This window comes from Myotis nattereri (assembly GCF_964212035.1).
Source record: "Myotis nattereri genome assembly, chromosome: 7".
NCBI classification, from domain to species: domain Eukaryota; kingdom Metazoa; phylum Chordata; class Mammalia; order Chiroptera; family Vespertilionidae; genus Myotis; species Myotis nattereri.
This window is the reverse complement of record NC_138082.1, coordinates 20,418,906-20,437,918: the sequence shown is the minus strand read 5'-3', so window position 1 is coordinate 20,437,918 and position 19,013 is coordinate 20,418,906. Positions and strand designations below refer to the sequence as shown.

The 19,013-nt window shown below is 45.5% G+C and overlaps 1 protein-coding gene across 1 annotated transcript in view; it reads right to left on the bottom strand.

The window, feature by feature from the left end:
- SMARCAL1 (SNF2 related chromatin remodeling annealing helicase 1) overlaps nucleotides 1–19,013 on the bottom strand; it is a 49,606-nt gene that overhangs the window by 10,754 nt on the left and 19,839 nt on the right. The window contains exons 9-12 of the mRNA XM_081096314.1: nucleotides 18,821–18,886; nucleotides 12,318–12,458; nucleotides 8,648–8,866; nucleotides 1,084–1,154 (exon numbers count right to left, since the gene is read on the bottom strand). Of these exons, the coding sequence (XP_080952440.1) occupies nucleotides 1,084–1,154; nucleotides 8,648–8,866; nucleotides 12,318–12,458; nucleotides 18,821–18,886 (497 nt within the window). The remainder of the gene's footprint in view (nucleotides 1–1,083; nucleotides 1,155–8,647; nucleotides 8,867–12,317; nucleotides 12,459–18,820; nucleotides 18,887–19,013) is intronic.

Genomic DNA, 19,013 nt, shown 5'->3' with positions numbered 1-19,013 from the left:
AGAGGCTGGTGAGGCCAGGGGGCTGGTGGCTGAGTGAGGAGGGGAGGCTGTGGGTCTCAATTCACCCACAGATCTCAGTCCCTGCAGCCAACCTGGCTCTGCTCAACCCACACCAAATTCATTTTCATTGAAATTTAATCACTTGGACCATTATCCTGCCAGAGTCTCACATGAATGTTAAACAATGAAAAATGAGGCAAACTGCACATCATTAGAACTGCCTCAAGTTTCCACCCTGGTGATATCGAATATGAGTGGGTGTTTCTTAAGAAGGGGAGACAATTGAGATTTTTTAAGTCAGTGGATAATTTTAAGAATAGAAATTACTTCAGACTTAGTTATAAGGCGGAAGGAGAACTCAGTGTGGCAAAGGCCACTTGCCTGTATCTTCTGAACAAACTCTGAGGTTCTCCTTTCATGTAGGTAAGAATGACTGAAATGTCATGTCCTTGGAGAAGAACAGAGAATCACATACGGCAGCTTCTCTGTCTTTCCCAAAACCCCGCATATTTTCCTACGGGCTAGTGAGCAGTACTCCTAGCAAGAGAGAAACTTCCCTTAGTGTCTGGGTCACCCCACGCTCCTCATAAGTGACAGCAGCTCCAGCTCACTTGGGTTAAGACAAGATCTCACAGGGACCCACGCACAGCGGGCAGCGCTCGAGGCAAACCTGCCCATGCCTGTGGGTGAGGAGGCTGTGGGGCCTGAACCCTCACACTCAAGGTGGAAGTGACTGGAGTCTCTGACCCCTTCTCGCAGAGCAGCACCACCATTCTGGCAGCCTGAGATAACAGGTGTTTCTTTTCTTTAAAAAAATAAAAATTATATATATATTTATTTCAGAGAGGAAGGGAGAGAGATAGAAACATCAATGATGAGAGAGAATCATTGATTGGCTGCCTCCTGCACGCCCCCAACTTGGGGGGATCGAGCCCACAACCCGGGCATGTGCCCTTGGCCAGAATCAAACCTGGGACCCTTTAGTCCGCAGGCCAACACTCTAGCCACTGAGCCAAACCAGCTAAGGCAACAGGTGTTTCTTTTTAAAGATGAGAGAGAAGTCCGCACTCGGTGACCACTTACATGACACACGGGATTTTGGCTTCAGCTGTTCTGTGGAAGAAGAGAATGAGAGCTTCTCTCTGCTGTCCTTTCTGTGGGAAGAGAAGTCGAGGGTTTAAGTCTCCCACTCTGAGGACTCTGAGCTAAGCTGACATGCTTATCGCTACTATGAGCTTTACAAATCCTAAAGCTCTAGCACCAGTTACTAGAGCCGAGACCCTGACTTACCACTCAATTCAGCCACAGAACTACCTGAGCTCCGTTCTGTCATCGGAAACATGGTAGCCACTCTGTCACCCTCCGGGAACTGGTGTGAGAATCCAAGGGGCAAGGCAGGAGGAAGCTCTTTGGAAAGGCATTCCAGGGGGAGCTGCACCGTGCACGCATGCTCACGTGAAAGGCAGACGTGCAGCCTTGCTCGCACACCTATTCACTACGGCCTGGGGACAACTTACACACGACATGGCACTGCCCACGTTCTTTGCTCCCTTTCTTCTGCCAAGCTATGTCCATACCCAACTGATAAGCTCACCTCCATCCAAGACTTGCTAAATCAATTCCAATGGACTGCGACTAGTTTATTCTTGTATCATCTCAAACCATTAGTCAAGTGTTTCTGGTATGTTTCCCACAAAAGGTAAATGACTTCCCAGGAGAAAAACAAACATGTTTTCTCTACAGTTTGCACCTAAATAAATCCCAGTAAAGAATGTGAACACAGGAGATGCTCAAATAGTTTCATCAGAATATAAGGTAACATCTACTATCACTCTGGGCTCCCAGAGATGCAGGATAGCTGTCTCCTTCCACTAGCAAAAATGCTGCCAGGTCAAACGGGCTTCTTGCTTTAAACAGTAACTTTCCTCCAGGTCTTGACAAGGAGAAAGATACCCAGGAAACACAGGAATTCGGGGGGACACTGGCAGAGTGCACCCGTCTAACTTATATGTGTCCTGGCAGTGGAGGCACTGTCCCTCCTATTGGTGGCCACAGTCCAATCAAACAGCTGAAACTCGTGTTGAAGATGCGACTCCACGGAAGTGTATCTGAACTTGTTTCTCAGCTACAGGCCCAGTTTACCTCTGATGAGGCTCTGGACACATGTGCAACCTTTGCTTGTGGCCAATGAGCTCATGAAGTCCATTCATATACCCTCAAAAGGTCCCTTGCAGCAAGTCAGGCCCTCTAACCTCCTGTGGTTCCTGGTAGGGGGACAGAGCCAGGCTCCCACTGTCTGCAGACTGTACCCCAGGCATCCTCAGTCTGCAGTTCTCCTGTGTCCTTTGGAGACTGTCAAAACTCCTCCCACCCACACGCTCTCTGCACCTGCGAATAAGAAAGGGAGAGGGCAAAACAAATGGCGAAGGGCACTTTCAGAAACTGTGCCCTAAGATTTCTCACGAGGTGGGTGTGGGGAAACCAGCACCTTCATGCACATGCCTGGTGGGATGGCACACTGGCTGACCTTTGGGAATGATGTGTTGATGTGGACCAAAGCCTCCAAAAATGTCCAACCCGCCCTGGCCAGTGAGGCTCAGTTGGAGCGTTGTCCCTTACAGCAAAAGGTGGCGGGTTCGATCCCTGGTCTGTACTCATGCAGGAGGCAACCAATCAATCTTTCTCTCTCACACCAATGTTTCTCTCCCTTCCTCTCTCTAAAATCAATTTAAAAAAAACATGCCAACCTGATGACCCAGCAACTTACTCCTTGAAATTTATCCTCATGATATTATCAGATGTGCATAAGTTTACATGTAAGCTACTTTTCCAGTGTAGTATACTTAGTACAGTGAACAGTTAAATTAACTTAAATATACAACTAAAAATGGTTGGCAAAATTTTAATATAACCATGTGACAAAATACTAAGCTATGTTTAAATATTATGTTTTAAAACAGTGATGGGGAACCTTTTTTTCTGCCAAGGGCTATTTGGATATTTATAACATCATCCGTGGACCACACAACATTATCAACTTAAAAATTAGCCTGCTATATTTGGTCAAACATTTAATTAACTCACTCCTAATGCTTTGGCAGGGCCAGACCAAATGATTTCTCGGGCCTTATTCGGCCCTCGGGATAGATGTTCCCCACCCGTTTTAAAAGGACATTTAACAATATGGAAAAGAATGAATACAGTTTTGTAATCATGAATACAGTTTTGTAACCATAATGTATGTTTACATGATTCCAATTCTGCTTTAAATATATATACATTGCTTATGACATACATAAGTTATATATATTTATATATAAACTAGAGGCTCAGTGCACGAAATTCAGGTGGGTCCCTCAGCCTGGCCTGCACCCTCTCGCAACCTGGGACCACTGGCCCCTAACCACTTGCCTGCCTGCCTGATGGCCCATAACCACTCTGCCTGACTGCCTGATGCCCCTAACTGCTCCCCTGCCGACTTGATCACCCCTAACTGCTCCCCTGCTGGCCTGAATGCCCCTAACTGCTTGCTCCCCCACACCGGCCCAATCTTGCCCCTAACTACTCTCCCCTGCTGGCCTGATCGTCCCTAACCACCTCTACCTTAGCCCCCGCCACCATGGCTTTGTCTGGAAGGACATCGGACATCCAGAAGACATGCGGTCAATCCGGTAGAATTAGCATATTACCCTTTTATTAGTATAGATGTATATATAAATAATATGTATTTTGAAGCAAAATCTACATACATTTAAAAATCTAAATAATAATTAATGCTGAAATTACGTGATAAAAGAGATGAGTGAATCAATTTTATAGTGTAACTAGAGGCCCAGTGCATGAAAACTCATGCACTAGAGGGTGGGTCCCTCAGCTCAGTCCAGGAGCCCTGAGGGGCGGGAGACGACCCAGCAATCAGGGGAAGGTGATGCCCCATCACACCTCTGCTGCTGCCACGGCTGACAGCACAAGCCTCGGCCGGCCCTGGTTACCTGAGCCTCGGGCAGTCCTGGGCGGCTGGGCAGCCACCATCCGAGGTTTGCCTGCACCTTGGGCTGGCCCTGCGTGGCTGGGGGGCTGAGGGGACTGGGCGCCGCTATCTTTGAGGGTGTGGCAGTCTATTAGCATATTCCTTCCTTATTGGCTGTGGGTGCTGCCATCTTTGAGGATGGGGCAGTCAATTAGCATATTCCCTCCTTATTGGCTGTAGGTGCTATCTTTGCGATGGTGTGAGGGTCAATTAGCATATTCCCTTTATTAGATAGGATTCTAAAGCATGTTTAATAAATATTACTTATTGTAAATACTTTATTTTTCAGAATTTATACAATAGGCATCTATTAAATTTTTATTGTGGGAGAAATCAATAGTTTCATCTTTAAAAAAGAACTCCCCCAAACTGGGTAGACAGAATACTAGTCCATTAATGATCTCATTTCTTTTGCTATTAGCCACGGGCCAGGAAATTTTAAAATACCTGCATTTTTTGTCCCTGTCCCCTGGACTTTTATTAAATTAGACCCACTGGGGTTTCCAATTTCTTTTTCTATGTTGGAAATCTGAACGGACTGTCAAGCGGCGGAAGGGTGAACTGATACTGTCACCAGGAAGTCTGCATGGACTTGCTCCACTTTTCTGTTCTTGGTCTTGCTGATCAAAAATGGCTTTAGACAAAAGATGATTAGAGCTAGCTTTTCTTAGCCAGTGAATAGTATCTATTATTTCAGCTGAAAATGAAAAAAGGCTTTAGCCGCACATTACATTTTATAAATTGGCTGTTTCACCTTGGCTTCCGTGACTTAAAGCTTTTTAAAAAATGTCTTCCTCCAGATGGGAAGGTGTGAGGGAACAAAGGAAAACCCACTTCTTGACAGTCAGCAGTGCTTTGCTGGAGCCATGAAATTGTACAAAACTGCAGGGAAACCTGGGCCTAAAGAGTAACTATAAAAATGGGGGGGTGGGGGAGGGCGACTTCCTATAGACCCACAGGGCCTCTTATTTGATCAAAACCAAGAAACCATGATTCCCTATTTACTCTTTTGGCTCAGGATTTCATGGCTGGTCAAGGATGGAAAGGTGTCAACAGCTATCTAGTCTAACTCCCAGCTGACACTGGCTCCCCTTCTGAGTGAAGTTAGGGTGGTGCCAAATGGGTGGCCTTAGAGTAGGAAAGGTTCTGATGGTCCAAACCGCAACGCTCATAAACCTGTTTTCTACTTGGATTTTCCACTATAAAAATGAATTTACATTCAAGAACACAAAGGAGAACCACATTTTCAAGGACTTATTATCAGAAAGAATGTAGTATCTGGCTTCAGCATCACAATGAAGGTAATCTGTATCAACTCAATTTCTCTTTCAGGGACAAACTCTTCATTTTCCTAGGACCCCATGGAAGCACAGAAACTCTCAAGCATGGGCCTGGGGAGAGCTCCAGGCTCTTTCTCTGCTGGATTCTTTAAGAATTACACTGCAAATTAGCCTTCATTTTCATAATCTGCAAAATACCATTAAGACTCTGGGGTGCTGAAGAAGCGGGATGATAATCACCCTACAGGTGGGATTCTGAGCAGTCGGCATTCCCCTGATGTATTTTTCCAGCACCAAGCCCATGAGGAGGCCATGGCTTCCTCTTTTAGGTAAGAAAACATCAAAATATGCCAAATAATTTAAAGGACTTGCATAGCTACCAGAGTTTTAAATCACCCAACATTCTTGAATCCCATGGCTCAGCCTAATCAATTTCACAGCACAGCTGTAAACTCAGGAAATCAAACTCCCAGGTTACATCTGAAACCACTGGAAGAGCACTCACCTAACCTGAGGAATGATGCGGTGGAAAGTTTAAAAAAAGTTTAAAAAAATGCTTTCAAACCTTGCTGCACTAAGTACAGAATTCCCATACACTTCTTTCTTGTTGGCCACACGGCACAATTTACAGTACCTCTTGGCCAATTAATGGGACGTTCATCCTCAATTCTAATGCCCACTGACTGCCTTTTCAGTTGTTTACCTTGGCTCTCAACCTGTTTCAGAAGGTGGACCAAGTGCAGGCAAGGGTGTTCATCAGGGAAGCCCATGAAATGCCGATAGACATGTTCCCATCACACACACAAGGAACTAAAACATAGCATTTGACAAATTCGCATCTAAAAATATCACACTTCTGAATTTTTTTCCATTCATGTGCTAGTTGCTGTACTTACTCATTGACTTTCTTATCTGGCCGAGTTCACAGTAGACAGAAGTTAGACCTTAATGGTTTAAGAGAGTTATAAGAAAAAACTTAAAATTGAGAAAAAATTTCTATTCATTGAATTTTCATCTGTAGAAACCAGAAAAGATCACCAAGGCTGAGTTTAGCAACAGAATGCTCTGGTTCCTCTCGTGGTTCCACTGAAATACAATTTCAGAACCATCGGTCTGTACATCTGCTGGGGTCCAACCCCAGCGGGTCCAGGGGTCCCCAAAGGTGTGGACGGAGTCGGCGAAGAAGGAATGACACAGAGGCAGCGTTCAGTTGATCAGCAGCCTAGCCAGGATCTCCAGCCAGGATCTCCAGCCAAGTTCTGGTCTGGATCTCCAGAGAGGTTCTGCTTAGGATCTCCAGCCAGGTTCTGTGTCCATGTTCTCTTGCTAGGTTCTCCAGGTTCTCCAGCCAGGTTCTGTGTCCATGTTGTCTTGCTAGGTTCTCCAGCCAGGTTCTGTAGCCATGTTCCCTCGCTAGGTTCTCCGGCCAGGTTCTCTCCAGGTTCTCCGGCCAGGTTCAGTCACCAGGTTCTAGTCAGGTTCTCTTGCCAATTTCTGTAGTCAGGTTCAGTCCAGGATCTTTTGCAATGTTCTCTTGCTAGGTTCTGTCTCTAGGTTCTGAGGCCAGTTTCTGTCCAGGATCTTTTGCCATGTTCTCTCCAGCGAAGTTCTTCTGTCTCTAGAGAACGTTCTGTGTAGGTTCTGTGCCTAGGTTCTGTCTCTCTCTCTCTGTCTCCTTACATCTGTATTTATACCAGTTGATTCCAATCCTATCAATCTCTATTTCAAAGGTTAGGGCGTTTCTTATCTCCATTCCAGGGAGTAAGGATTATGTAGCTTAAGCATGATTGTTCGTAGTTAAAGTGATTAGTTACCCACCTGGCACTTAGTTAAGAGGTTTTATTCCCTCCCTAACTTCAGGGGGAAATCCCTACCTGGGGAAACAACCTTTCTCAGAGACCTTGGTTAAAACACATAGTGCCTAGAAGGTGAGCAAACATATTAAGCACAGTATGCCATATATGCCAGGTCCCTTGAAACAGCAAGCATGGACCAGCTCCCGGCATACATCCACATCAACTTATGAACTCTGAAAACTACAGGCCATCCAGATAATTATATGTAAGATGGCAAAAATTAGTAGAGCTTGATAATTGATTCATGTATCCTCTAGCCTACCTTATGTTTCTTTTTTAATATTACCCGTTTTTAAAAAAATATATGTTTTTATTTATTTTAGGGAGGGAGAAAGGGAAAGAGAGCGAAACATCGATTGGCTGCCTCCTGCACGCCTCCTACTGGAGATTGAGCCCCAAACCGGAGCATGTGCACTGACCCAGGAATCAAACCAGTGACCTCTCTGTGTTCGGGACGAAGCTCAGCCAACTGAGCCACACCTACCAGGCCCCCTCTGTTTCTTAAGTTACCAGTTAGTCTGCTCAATCATAAGGTAAAATAACATTACAAAAACACACACACCACACATTCTGTCTCTTGTCATTCTTATCTGTTTTGTAATCTTCCAGAAAGCTGAGAGCTCATTTAGATCTAAGTCTCTTCAAGCAGGGTAATACCAGGCCCAGATAATGTCAAAAATGTCAATGTAATTTTCTTGGCAATGAAAATTGCTAGGTTTCGTCCCACAAGGACAGAAATGGAGCTGGTGTAGATTATCTTGTGGTACTTAGCATAGTAAGACACTAACAACAGATATGAAATGCAAGTTTTGAAATGATAAAACCACCACATTGGAAATGGCCCTAAAATACAGGGGTAACAGGCTTGGATATAGCCTCAGCTCTGCCTCACGGTAGTCATGAGATCTTAGGCAAATCATAGCCTTTATGAACCTCAGTTTCCCTGTTTGTAAAATGGGGATCCTGCCAACTTCCTGCCAACCATAAATGACTGTAATAAGGAGACAAAGGATTAAGAAGGGTTGAAAACTCGATTTTGTTAAATAACCGTTAACTTGTTAAAGAAATTACATGACTAAAGCAAATGACATGGGATGGTTAGAGGGTTAATATATATATCAAATACACATAGAACTAATTTCTAGCAGTTGTTCCTATACTGAGGCATTCTCGAAATACACTTAGCATAAATTCCATCTTTCTCTGAGATATTCAGAATATATAGCATCATCCTGCAGATAGCCCTGATGACCACCCATCAACAGTGATCTCCACAAGCATAAAACTGCAAATTAAAAGATTTTTGAAGTAGACGAGGCAGCCTGAGACATGAAGCAGGCTCACTGTCCTTGCCCAGGGAGGTGGGAAGAGGTGACAGAGAGGCAGGTTCAGAGAACTGTGGGTAATCTCCACAGAACCCCTCCGGGGAAGAAACACCTGTGAACACAAGTTCCAAATCCCGGTATCCAGCCCTGACTCACAGAGTTGTCCTTGGTGGTCATCTCCTTGGCCGCGGCATCCAGGGACGCTCTGGCCTTGGCACTGATCCGGCCCGGGGCCACCACCACCATCTTGCGCTGCTTGGCCGGGAGCTGGGAGAGGACGTCGGACTTGAGGCGCCGCAGCATGACCGCCTCCTCCAGCAGCAGCTTCAGCTCCCCCAGGTTGGAGGAGCCGGAATAATCCCATCCCCAGGTGTGCTATGGAGGAGAACCGAGACAAACGTGAGACCCCAGGGCCCAGGAGCAGGGCTGTCACCACCTCTCACAACCTCCTCTTCCCCGGCTTTGTGCAGAGAACATCAAGCGGCTTTAAAGGATGAACACACCACCATATGAGAAACAGGAAGGGAAAGAGAAAAGGGAGTCGGGAATGAGGCGGACAAAAATCACCTATCTTGGCGTGCTACGATTTGGCACTAATTTGCTTTCTAGCAGCAAATGCAAGATGTCAGCGGTTTGGTGTCCATTACATTAAAAAACAAACAAGACCTTGTCAGGCTTCCTGTATACTAAGTACAGAAATAACTTTCCTAGGGCTCATCCTACAGGGTCCGTTGTACAATGTAACACCTAATGTCAGTGATCTTTATTTGATGAGGTTTAGAGGGATGTAAACACCTGTTGTTCTCAGTATGGTCACACCAACACATCCAAGAGCAACATCATAAACACAACGGCAGTGCTAGTGGTGGTGGGTTGAGGGGAGGAGCCGGAACACAGGTTTTTGCCCGTCTGGCTGAAACCAGAGGAGGTCCTGCATAAACCTGGCTCCCTCATTTGATCGGGCGGGGATGGGGGAGGGGCAGTGAGCAAGAATGCCTACTCCCTGCCACACTGCTAGAGATGTTACCAGTTAAAATAACCCCATCTTTCACTAACAATCTTCCTGGAAGCAGGACTGACTTCTACAGTCAGGCAGCCAGGGTGTCTGCTTTCTTAATTTTTAGCCACTCTTCTCCCCTCTGGGCCCCCCTCCCCTGGACTATGCACCACCTGGGTAAGGGTGCACCTAGTTCATTTTCCAGGGCCAGAGGACCTAGTATAATTGTGGAGACATGGTAGGTGTCCAAGAAACCTTTGTTGCATTGAGGATACAAAGAGAAAGTCAAAGATAGAGAAATAAAATAATCAAAAATTGTTTCTTTAAAAAAAGAAATCTGAAATCAACTGGAAGTTCAGTCAATGCCTTCACGCTCTGAGGTTGAAAATGAGCTTGGCATGGGGTACTCTCTTCAGTGGCTTCTATTACTGCGAGAAGCTGGCCACACACACACAAAACGGGAGCCCTGGGCTACCGGCTGCACAGAATAAAAATCATGCTGGGAACAAGAGGATATACTTAATCTGGATATCATGCTCCTAAGTTCTAACATTATCAGCTCTTCATCTTGCAGCTTAAAAACCCATACCAAAGATTTTATTTTATTTTTTTAAATATATTTTATTGATTTTTTACAGAGAGGAAGGGACAGGGATAGAGAGTTAGAAACATCGATGAGAGAGAAACATCTATCAGCTGCCTCCTGCACGCCCCCTACTGGGGATGTGCCCGCAACTAAGGTACATGCCCTTGACCGGAATCGAACCTGGGACCCCTCAGTCCGCAGGCCGACGCTCTATCCACTGAGCCAAACCGGTGCTGGCGATACCATACCAAAGATTTTAAATTGGACTTCAGAATAATCACAATCCAACAAGCTGGCACTGAAAACTTACCGCACCAGGCACCAGGCACCAGGCTAAGTGGGAGGAAGAACACAAAGATGAGGAAGGCACTGCCCCTGACGGTTTGATTGGGTGGTGTCAGGAAGCAGCAGCAAGGAGGAGGGAAAGGGTGAATTTGAGGATGGAGAGGGTGGAGGACACCAGGAACACAAGGGGGCACAGTTTGGGGAGTAACAGCAATGAATCCCACCTGCAACCCCTGCAATCACTGGCTGAACAGTATCCCATGGGCCCAGACATCAAGGAAGAGAAGAAGATCCTTTTCTGAAAGTGGATTATTTGCAAAGAGGACAAAGGTACCAATCACACATGAAGGGCTTTGAGGAAACATGAGAAGGATATACAATCTGGATTGATCCCAGGGGACAGTGCATCACAAATGTATTAAAATGCTAAAGAAGTATGTTTAATAACTGAGAAATTTCCTGTCTCAGTAGCAGGCTAAAAATAGTTTGCAACTATCTTCACAAAGCACTACATTTTACATTATAAATACTTAGTTTGAATGTAAGTGGATATTTTTAAAGTAGTTAAAAAGTTTTATTTTCTTTAAAAAAGTATTTAACAATAAGGCCGACAGTCTGATTTACATCATGAACTTGCAGAGCAAGGCTCTTCCCGCATGAATGGCATGGGCAGCGGCAGCGAGCGAGTCCCAGCCAGTTCTCCAAAGTCAGTGTCTTTGATGCAAATAGTAGCTGGGTATATTTGTGATTTGATCACAAAGTGGGAATCGTTAAGGTCTGAGTTAATGAGGTTTTGGAGTCCAGCCAGTCCTCTACAGCAGGGCCACTGCCCACAAGAAAGAGGCAGGAGAAGCTCAGGGTGTGGCTCAAAGTTTACAAAGTCACAGCAAGTTAGCTAGGAACAAGGAGTCAACGTTTTGAATTGGGGGCTTCGGGAGAGATGCAGAGGAACCTGTGAGGAGGACAGTGCCCCACGCTCAGCTGCTTGATCAGATTAATGATCACGAAAGGATGCAATGGCCCAGCAGGAGGAATCTGGGATTTGTGAATAATGTAACTTAAACATTTTTAAAATGTTGATTTTCTCTGCTTATAAAAGTAATCATGTTGGTGCACATTACCTTCCAGTCAGATATGAGAGAATAAAGGAGAGAGAGGAAGGTAGGGAGGAAGGTAGAGTGAAAGGGAGGAGACATTTTGCATCCTATTCTTTTTCACTCTTGTATTTACCCATGTTATTAAATATAATTTCTTTTATCACTAAAACAACAACAACAACAACAACAACCCCCCCCCCCAAAAAAAAAACCCACACCAAAAAACTGAGGTTCTAGAAACCAAGATTTTCATTGCAAAGATCTTTGTGGTCACAGGCTCCCTCTGCTACTTCTGGAGGACGGAGCTGCACGAACTAGCTCCTGAGGGTGCAGGCCAGAGGCAGCGCTCCCCATGGAGACTCAGGGTCCACTGAGAGCCCACCTGAGGCTCAGGATCTTGCTCCCATGCCACCTGCTCAAAGGCCTCTTTTGCCTTCACTGCATATATTTCCACCTTTTCAGAGGATTTTTCATACTCCTCCCCATGCCAAGTGACCTTCCCCAGCCTCATCTACTCTCTTCCCTCTGTCTCCGCCTCGGTCCACCCCCAGTTCGCTTCTGAGCCATTCTCTCTGGCAAGAGCTGCTGATTCTGAGCTCCATGCCCTACGCGTTAGCCATGGTCCCTGTTGGAAAACACTAAGCTAGAACCACCATAAGCATTAAAACTAGGAGGCAGTGTTCTCATCCGACTCCCAGGACACTACCGGGTCAGAATTGGGGGAGGGCAGAGATAAAATCTTAATTCAGCTCCCTGTCAGGGCTCTTCTGATCATACCACGGCCAAAGAGAAGAAGCAGAAAGGTAGGGGTCAAAATCAGGTGACAGATGGGGGGCTGGTGAGGAAGGGGAGAATAAGTACCCGCTTGGCATCACAGTAGCGAAGTCCGAAGGCATGAAACTGAGGGAAGAACGTTGGCTTGACGGCAATGATCTGCGTGTACAGCTCTGCAGGTCGCGACATGGCTGGCGTGCCCGACAGTAAGATCACACGCTTGGCCATCTAGGAAACAAACAGACAAAGGAGCTGAGAACATAATTTCCCAAATGCCCCGATGAGGTAAGAGCCCCAGGGACAGCACCATGCCCAGAAAGCAACACAAACGCCTTCCACTTCCTGGGCACCCTGACCGCTGGCGTTCACAAGTTTGATCATCGCAGAACCAAGGTGGGTCCAGATTCCAAAGACTGTAAAGGCCAGCCTTGCTCTGGAGCTCAGTGTGGCCCACAACTGGGACCTCTAAGTGAAGGTACTGTGATGAGAGAAACAGCACACGTGTGCCGAGAGCCTCACGGCATGGCCCGTGTAAGCAGTTGGATGTCACCTCCTAAGCAGCCTTCGTAGCACCCTCTGCCATCTCTACGTTGCCACTTAGCACGTGACAGCGAATTCTGAATCTTCTGTCTCCCTCACTAGGCTTCAAGCTTTCTGACAGCAAGGGCTAGGCGGTGCTCCTCCATTTCTGTAGCACAGTGCCTGGCACAGAGTAAGTAACTAACAAATGTTCACCATATGTTGAAAACTATTCAGAAGGAAGCTATTTAGTGCCCTGGGGACCATGGAGTAAACCCAAAGAACCCCACACTGGGAGAGGAAGCAGAAGCAGGGGCACAGCCGCAGGCCTGCACTGCAGCATGGGTTCTGACATCCACATTGAACCTAGGAGCAGATAATGACACCTAGGACCAGCCCGACCTCACTCCCAGGACAAAGTGTGTAAGCCATGATTTGATTTTCTTTAGAGGGAAAAAAGGGCCCTCACTAACTCAGCAGCACAATACTCTGAGCTGGAGATCCCTGACTGAAGCTGCAGGTACTAAGGACTTTAAAGATGGGACCCGGATCCATTTACCTTCCTCAGTCCGGGTCTGCAACAGCTCATCAGTGGGCAGAGTGGAAATACACAGTTGGTTGATGAACTTCATGTTTCTCATTACCCTGACACCAACCTGGTCCCAGGGGATTAGACCCAAATATCCCACCTCTTATTATTAAGATGGAAAAGAGGGTGAGAAGAAAAAAAAAAGACACGTCTCATTGTATTAGAACAAGTAATCACCAAAGATTACGGGAGGTAAAATTCGTTTCAGCTCTGGGAAGGGACCCTACTGTAGAGCTCAGTAGTCTAGAAACAGCTTGTTAACCGCTGTAACCTTGAGTTAATGACAGTAGTGTAAAGAGTATAAGGCAACTGCGTGCAGTAAATCACCTAGGGTGGAAATTAGGTTTTCAAATGAATACACTTGCCTTATAAAAATAAATAAATAAAGGTGCAACAGAGAGAAGAGAAATGGCTCCTTATAAATATACAGTATATGCAATTCTCAAGATGTACTTTTGCCCTCTTAGCAGCCACCTCTACTGAATTCCATTATGACAGGAGAGCTGTGAGCCTCTCCAGCTATAATTTTCCACAGTTCAATTACCCAGGACCTCTAATTTCCTGCGCATTTAATGCAGACTCATTAAAATAACAATGAGCTTCTTGAATGGCGTCTGTACCACTGCTTGCCTTAGCTCAAGACCATTTTAATGAAACCGGGAAAATGAAAAGTCTTATCAATAACAGAAAATCAGCCCATCAGCCCGAACCTATTCCCCAGGTCGTTGCTACTGCTGCCGGGGATGGAGCCTGGGCAGCAGCTCTCAGCTCAGGGGGTGGAAACTGCCTCCAGGCTCCTCACCTGATATTTACAGAATAGACCAACACTGACTTGGTTCCCCATACACTGCCCAGACCAGGGGGCAATGGAACCGTTGCTAATGGACGTTTATGGGTGTTAGGAAGCAGAGGCAGCATTTTGGAAATAGAAACCAGCTTTGAATAGAATCCACAACGGAGTCCATCTGTTATGAAATGGCTTAGCCTGCTCCCTGCTCAGCCCCAACATGTCCTCATTGTCACCACTGTCACCCATAGTGCCTTCAATTGTGCCCAGTTGCCATGATTCATATGTCACCCTCCACCTCTGAGAACTTCCATTCTAGGAAAATATAAATGCACAAAACTACATAAATCAACACTAAATTGAACACTTTATAATTAACTCCTCTAACGAAAGAAAGCAACACCTAAGAAACCTACACAGGAACAATATAAAAAATAATTTATATTTGGCCTAATAGAAATTATGTGATTCACATGAGTAGACACTGTTGGGTCAGATGACCTAAAGATCAGGTTTAGTTTCCTTGTGCAGCCCTGCAGGTGAACAGCAGGACAAATTGGAATATATAATTTACCAAGGAGAATCCAATTAAGTAATTCAAAGTAGATAACCTACACACAGATTTTTTTTTAAATGAGCAAAGAGAATGTTCTATTGTAGAGAAAAGAGCTGAAGTTGTTTTAAGTTCATGCAAGAAGTAGACTGTACTCACACAAAAAGAGAAACAATTATTTATTAGGAAAGATGGTGGGATTCTGAGGGCCTTTTTCCCTCTAAAAAACAATCGGGTACTGTTAATCATGTTATAATACTGTTGTAACAATAAAAAGCACTGTACATAACACTCAGCTAAAGAAAATACAAACACACCTCACTGCTCAAAATAGAAGATACTGCTAAGACACCTTCAGTGCCGGAGTCAGTGGAGAAAAAGACCCGTGATTTGGGCTGAGTGGGAGTGGAGACGGTTATGCCTGGTCAGCCTGGACCTCAGGGGCATCTACCAAAAGGTAAAATTATGACCCAGCAATTCTGTGTAGGGGAATTCATCTTAAAGTAATAAAGCTACGAATATACGGATGATGTTCATTTGCAGAACTATTTATAATAGCATCACAATGTCCAACACTAACGGTTAAATTATGAAGAGTGTCCATGGAACTGAATGCTCACGAGCCACTAAAAATGATGATTTTGCCCTATGACCTACAAGTTAGAAAAATAAACAAACTGTTCACAGTGGTTTTTACTGTTGGAGGGTCTAAAGATGATTATTAAAATGTTTGTATAGCTTTGTCTTGCCTACCACATCTATATATATAATGCCTAAGCAACTGGCCGACCGTTTGACTGGTAGCTATGATGCACACTGACCACCAGGGGGCAGATGCTCAACGCAGGAGCTGCGGTGACTTGGCAGCTGCAGTTCTTGGGTGACACACCCGGAACCAGAGAGGAGGGAGCCTGATTCCAGAGTGCATCATCCAAGAACCGCCCTCTCGTAATCCGGGACTCCTCAGGGGATGTCGGAGAGCTGGTTTTGGCCCGATCCCCACAGGCCAGGTCAAGGGATCCGGGCCTCTAGTTTATATATAAAAATAGAACCTTTCTTAGTAGCCCAGGCAAATAGTGCCGTGGAGAAAGAGAACTGTCACACTTCCTAGGGGACAATGACACAGTTTTTTACAACCTGAGCCTGCTGTCGTCATTTACAAACCCCACATTTATTTTCTGGATACCATCTGGCCCGGCTACCTCACAGACTGTATGATATAAACTCATCACCCCTTCATGCATATTTGCTGAAAAATCTTGAAATATTAAAAGTCTTGAAATATGTTACCAGAATATAGTGCTAAGATATGCATGAGTTAGAGGGACAGTCAAGTGGTACTAAGTTAGGTCCTCATAAATTAGGTCCTTATAAAGTTTCAGGTGTACAACTTGATAATCTGACATCTGTATACACTACAAAGAGATTATCCCCAAAAGTCTAGTTGCTCCTCCACCACACAACTGACTGTCTTTACCCCTTTCTATATGGCTTTCCCAAGGCACATTTTACTTCTTCCTAACTTTCTTCTTGTTCCAAAAATATTCAGTCACTTCCTTAGAGTGTCTAGATCAGAGGTTCTCAACAGAGTGGGAAGAAGTGATTTGCCACCCAGGGGATGTTTGGCAACATCTGGAGACAATTCTGGTTGTCACAACACGGGGGCACAAGTGGCCTTCAGTGGTAAAGGCCAGGGATGCTGCTACACATCCCACAATGCACAGGACAGCTCCGCACAACGAAGAATTTTCCAGCCCAAAGAGTAAGTAGTGCTAAGATTGAGAAATTCCAACCTAGATGAAAATACAGCAGAGAGTGAAAGGTTTGGTAATAGAATAACACAAACTGCCTCTCCCCCCTCCGCCCAATCCTGACAGCAGGCCAGCATCGTGTGAAGTCAACGTTACGGAAGGGAGTGGCTTTCACACACCTTCATAAGCAGCAGACTGGACCCATGGCTCCTATTTTATCGTTAATTCATCCAAGTTCTATGGCAAATGCAGAGTAATATATACTAGATAACAGTTAAAAGATTTGTTTTAAATATGTCACTTTAAATATGTAAATGCTGCTTTAAGAGGTCTGGCTCAGAAACACATATTTCAGACCCAATATGGGGCCCAGTGTGTGGCCAAGAGTGCCTGACCAGGCAATGAAATATTAACAAGACAGACGCTAAGAAGCTTTTCCATTATATCTTTAATGATATAATCTATCCATGTGCAGTTTCTTTGTCTAAACAATCTGGGGTACAGATTTAATTTTAGTTATGGCTGTAATACTGGAGCCACAGTACTGAGGTCTATTAACATTTTTCAAAAGGAAACAAAGGTCAGCAATATGGGAAAAACATTTCATTTAAGTGTGTCCACAAATGGCTCTCATTTTTATGGGTAACATGAGCATAAGATGAAGGTTTTTAAGTAAAGAACTTTTATTTTTAAAGTTGGAGCAAATGACATAATCCTCCATTGGAAAATGTAGCATATTATTTGTTATTATCATATGTGGCAAACCGGCACAGCCATGGTATACTCAGCCCCAGGGCGCCTTATATGCCGTGCCAGCTCAGCCAGGTTTGGTGAGCCTGAGAAGGGGTGGTGAAGGATTGAGAACAGACGGACAAGAGAATAAAAGCTGGGTCTGGGTGGGGCACTGTCCTCTCTGATAGAGAGCCTCTCTGACGGAGAGCTAGCAACAGCGCCATAGACTACAAGCCATGTCTTTATTTTATAGCCAGATTCCACAAGACAAAGTAAGGGCGTGGTCAAGATGTTGAAAACATTCTTGTGGATTTCCATCTTACTCAAGTACATGCACCTGAACTCTATCAAGCCCACATCACTCAGACACGTGGGGCCATGTGTTCCGAACATAGGTTCAAGCTTACAACTATAGCTTTTGGCTATAATTGTGCTGGGAGGGCTCTGCCCTCCAAGCTGGGACTTGCACGTGGCCATGAAAGGACTGTACCCTCTCATTAGTCCGAGGCTTGAACCTGTCCAAACACTGTAGCCGCTCTCCACAATCATATAACTTGCTACTCCTAAAACAAAACAAAACTTGAAATGAGTAGACACTTGCCTGTGTTTTGTGGGGAGGTAGAAAAATTAAGTTATTTTTCAAATGCTACTAAGTTCCCCAACATGTGATAAACTAGCTTTCCCTAGTTTCAGTGTAACTCGAAGCTGCTTTTAAGCAATGAAAGCTGGTGAAACACAGACTGTTAAACACGCACTCCTGTTTTCTCAGTCTATACAAACAGAAGTAGATTTCCCCAACATCACCTCTGAGATCTCTGCCTTGTTATGAGAAAGAAAGCTACTTTTCCACCTGCACTACTTGCCCCCAATATTAGGAAAAAGCTCATTGCAAAAAGATGGAAGGAAATTTTGGGGGGCCTTTCCTCTGTCAGGACACCAAACCTGGGCACGGAAGTGTGTGAGATGAGACAGGGAGCTTACACTGCTTGTCAGAATGGTTTCACATGAAGATCTGAAGCTACGCTGAAGCACACATATGCACACACATACGTACACGCCTGCTCGCAGCCAGGACTCACCCAGCTGAAGTGCTCAGGCGCAAGCTCAGACCACCCCAGAAAGGGATGTGGATGGCTGACCCTCCTTTGTTAACAAGACGGCTTAGGGCAGCCTGAGAAAAGGACACTGGCTTACAGGGCATGCCTCAGCTTTGCCAGCGCTTCTTGCTGGTACCCACTGGCCTGTCTGCATAACTCATCTCCCTCGGTTCAAAGCACTGAGAGCTCTGCCCACAGCCACTTAGAAGACAGGCAGTTTCCGCTGAGCTGCACAGGACATGCTGCTGGGGGTGCTCCCTCCGCCTTGCCCAGGAGGCTCTGGAGTGCAGTCCTGGCCTGTTGATGTGATCATCAACAGGTCTTCATCTCTAAGAGGCAGAGACCATTGCATCGACCACAAGTTTCTTAGCAAGATGGTAGGAAGGAAATGGAATCGAGCACCACAGCCTTGAGCAGAGATGCCCTAAGTCACACCCATGGCCCACCGCCCCCACCCTGCAGCCCCTGCTCTCCTTGGAGCCCTTGCCAGCCAGAGCAAACCACAGAGGGATCTCCAGGCCGAGAGGGCTCAGACTCCTAGTCCACTCTCGGCAGGACTCACCTTGAGGAGGGGCATAGCTGCGCGACAGCGGGCTGTTTTAATGTTTTTGAGGAAGTGAGACTCATCCTGAAAAGAAACAGTCACATAGGTGAACAAGGTCACATCCTTGTAGAAGGAAACAGAGCCCACGTTAACTTGACCCTAGCAAGCATCATGTTGAGGACTCTTCCCTCAGCCCTTTCTCATTCAGACA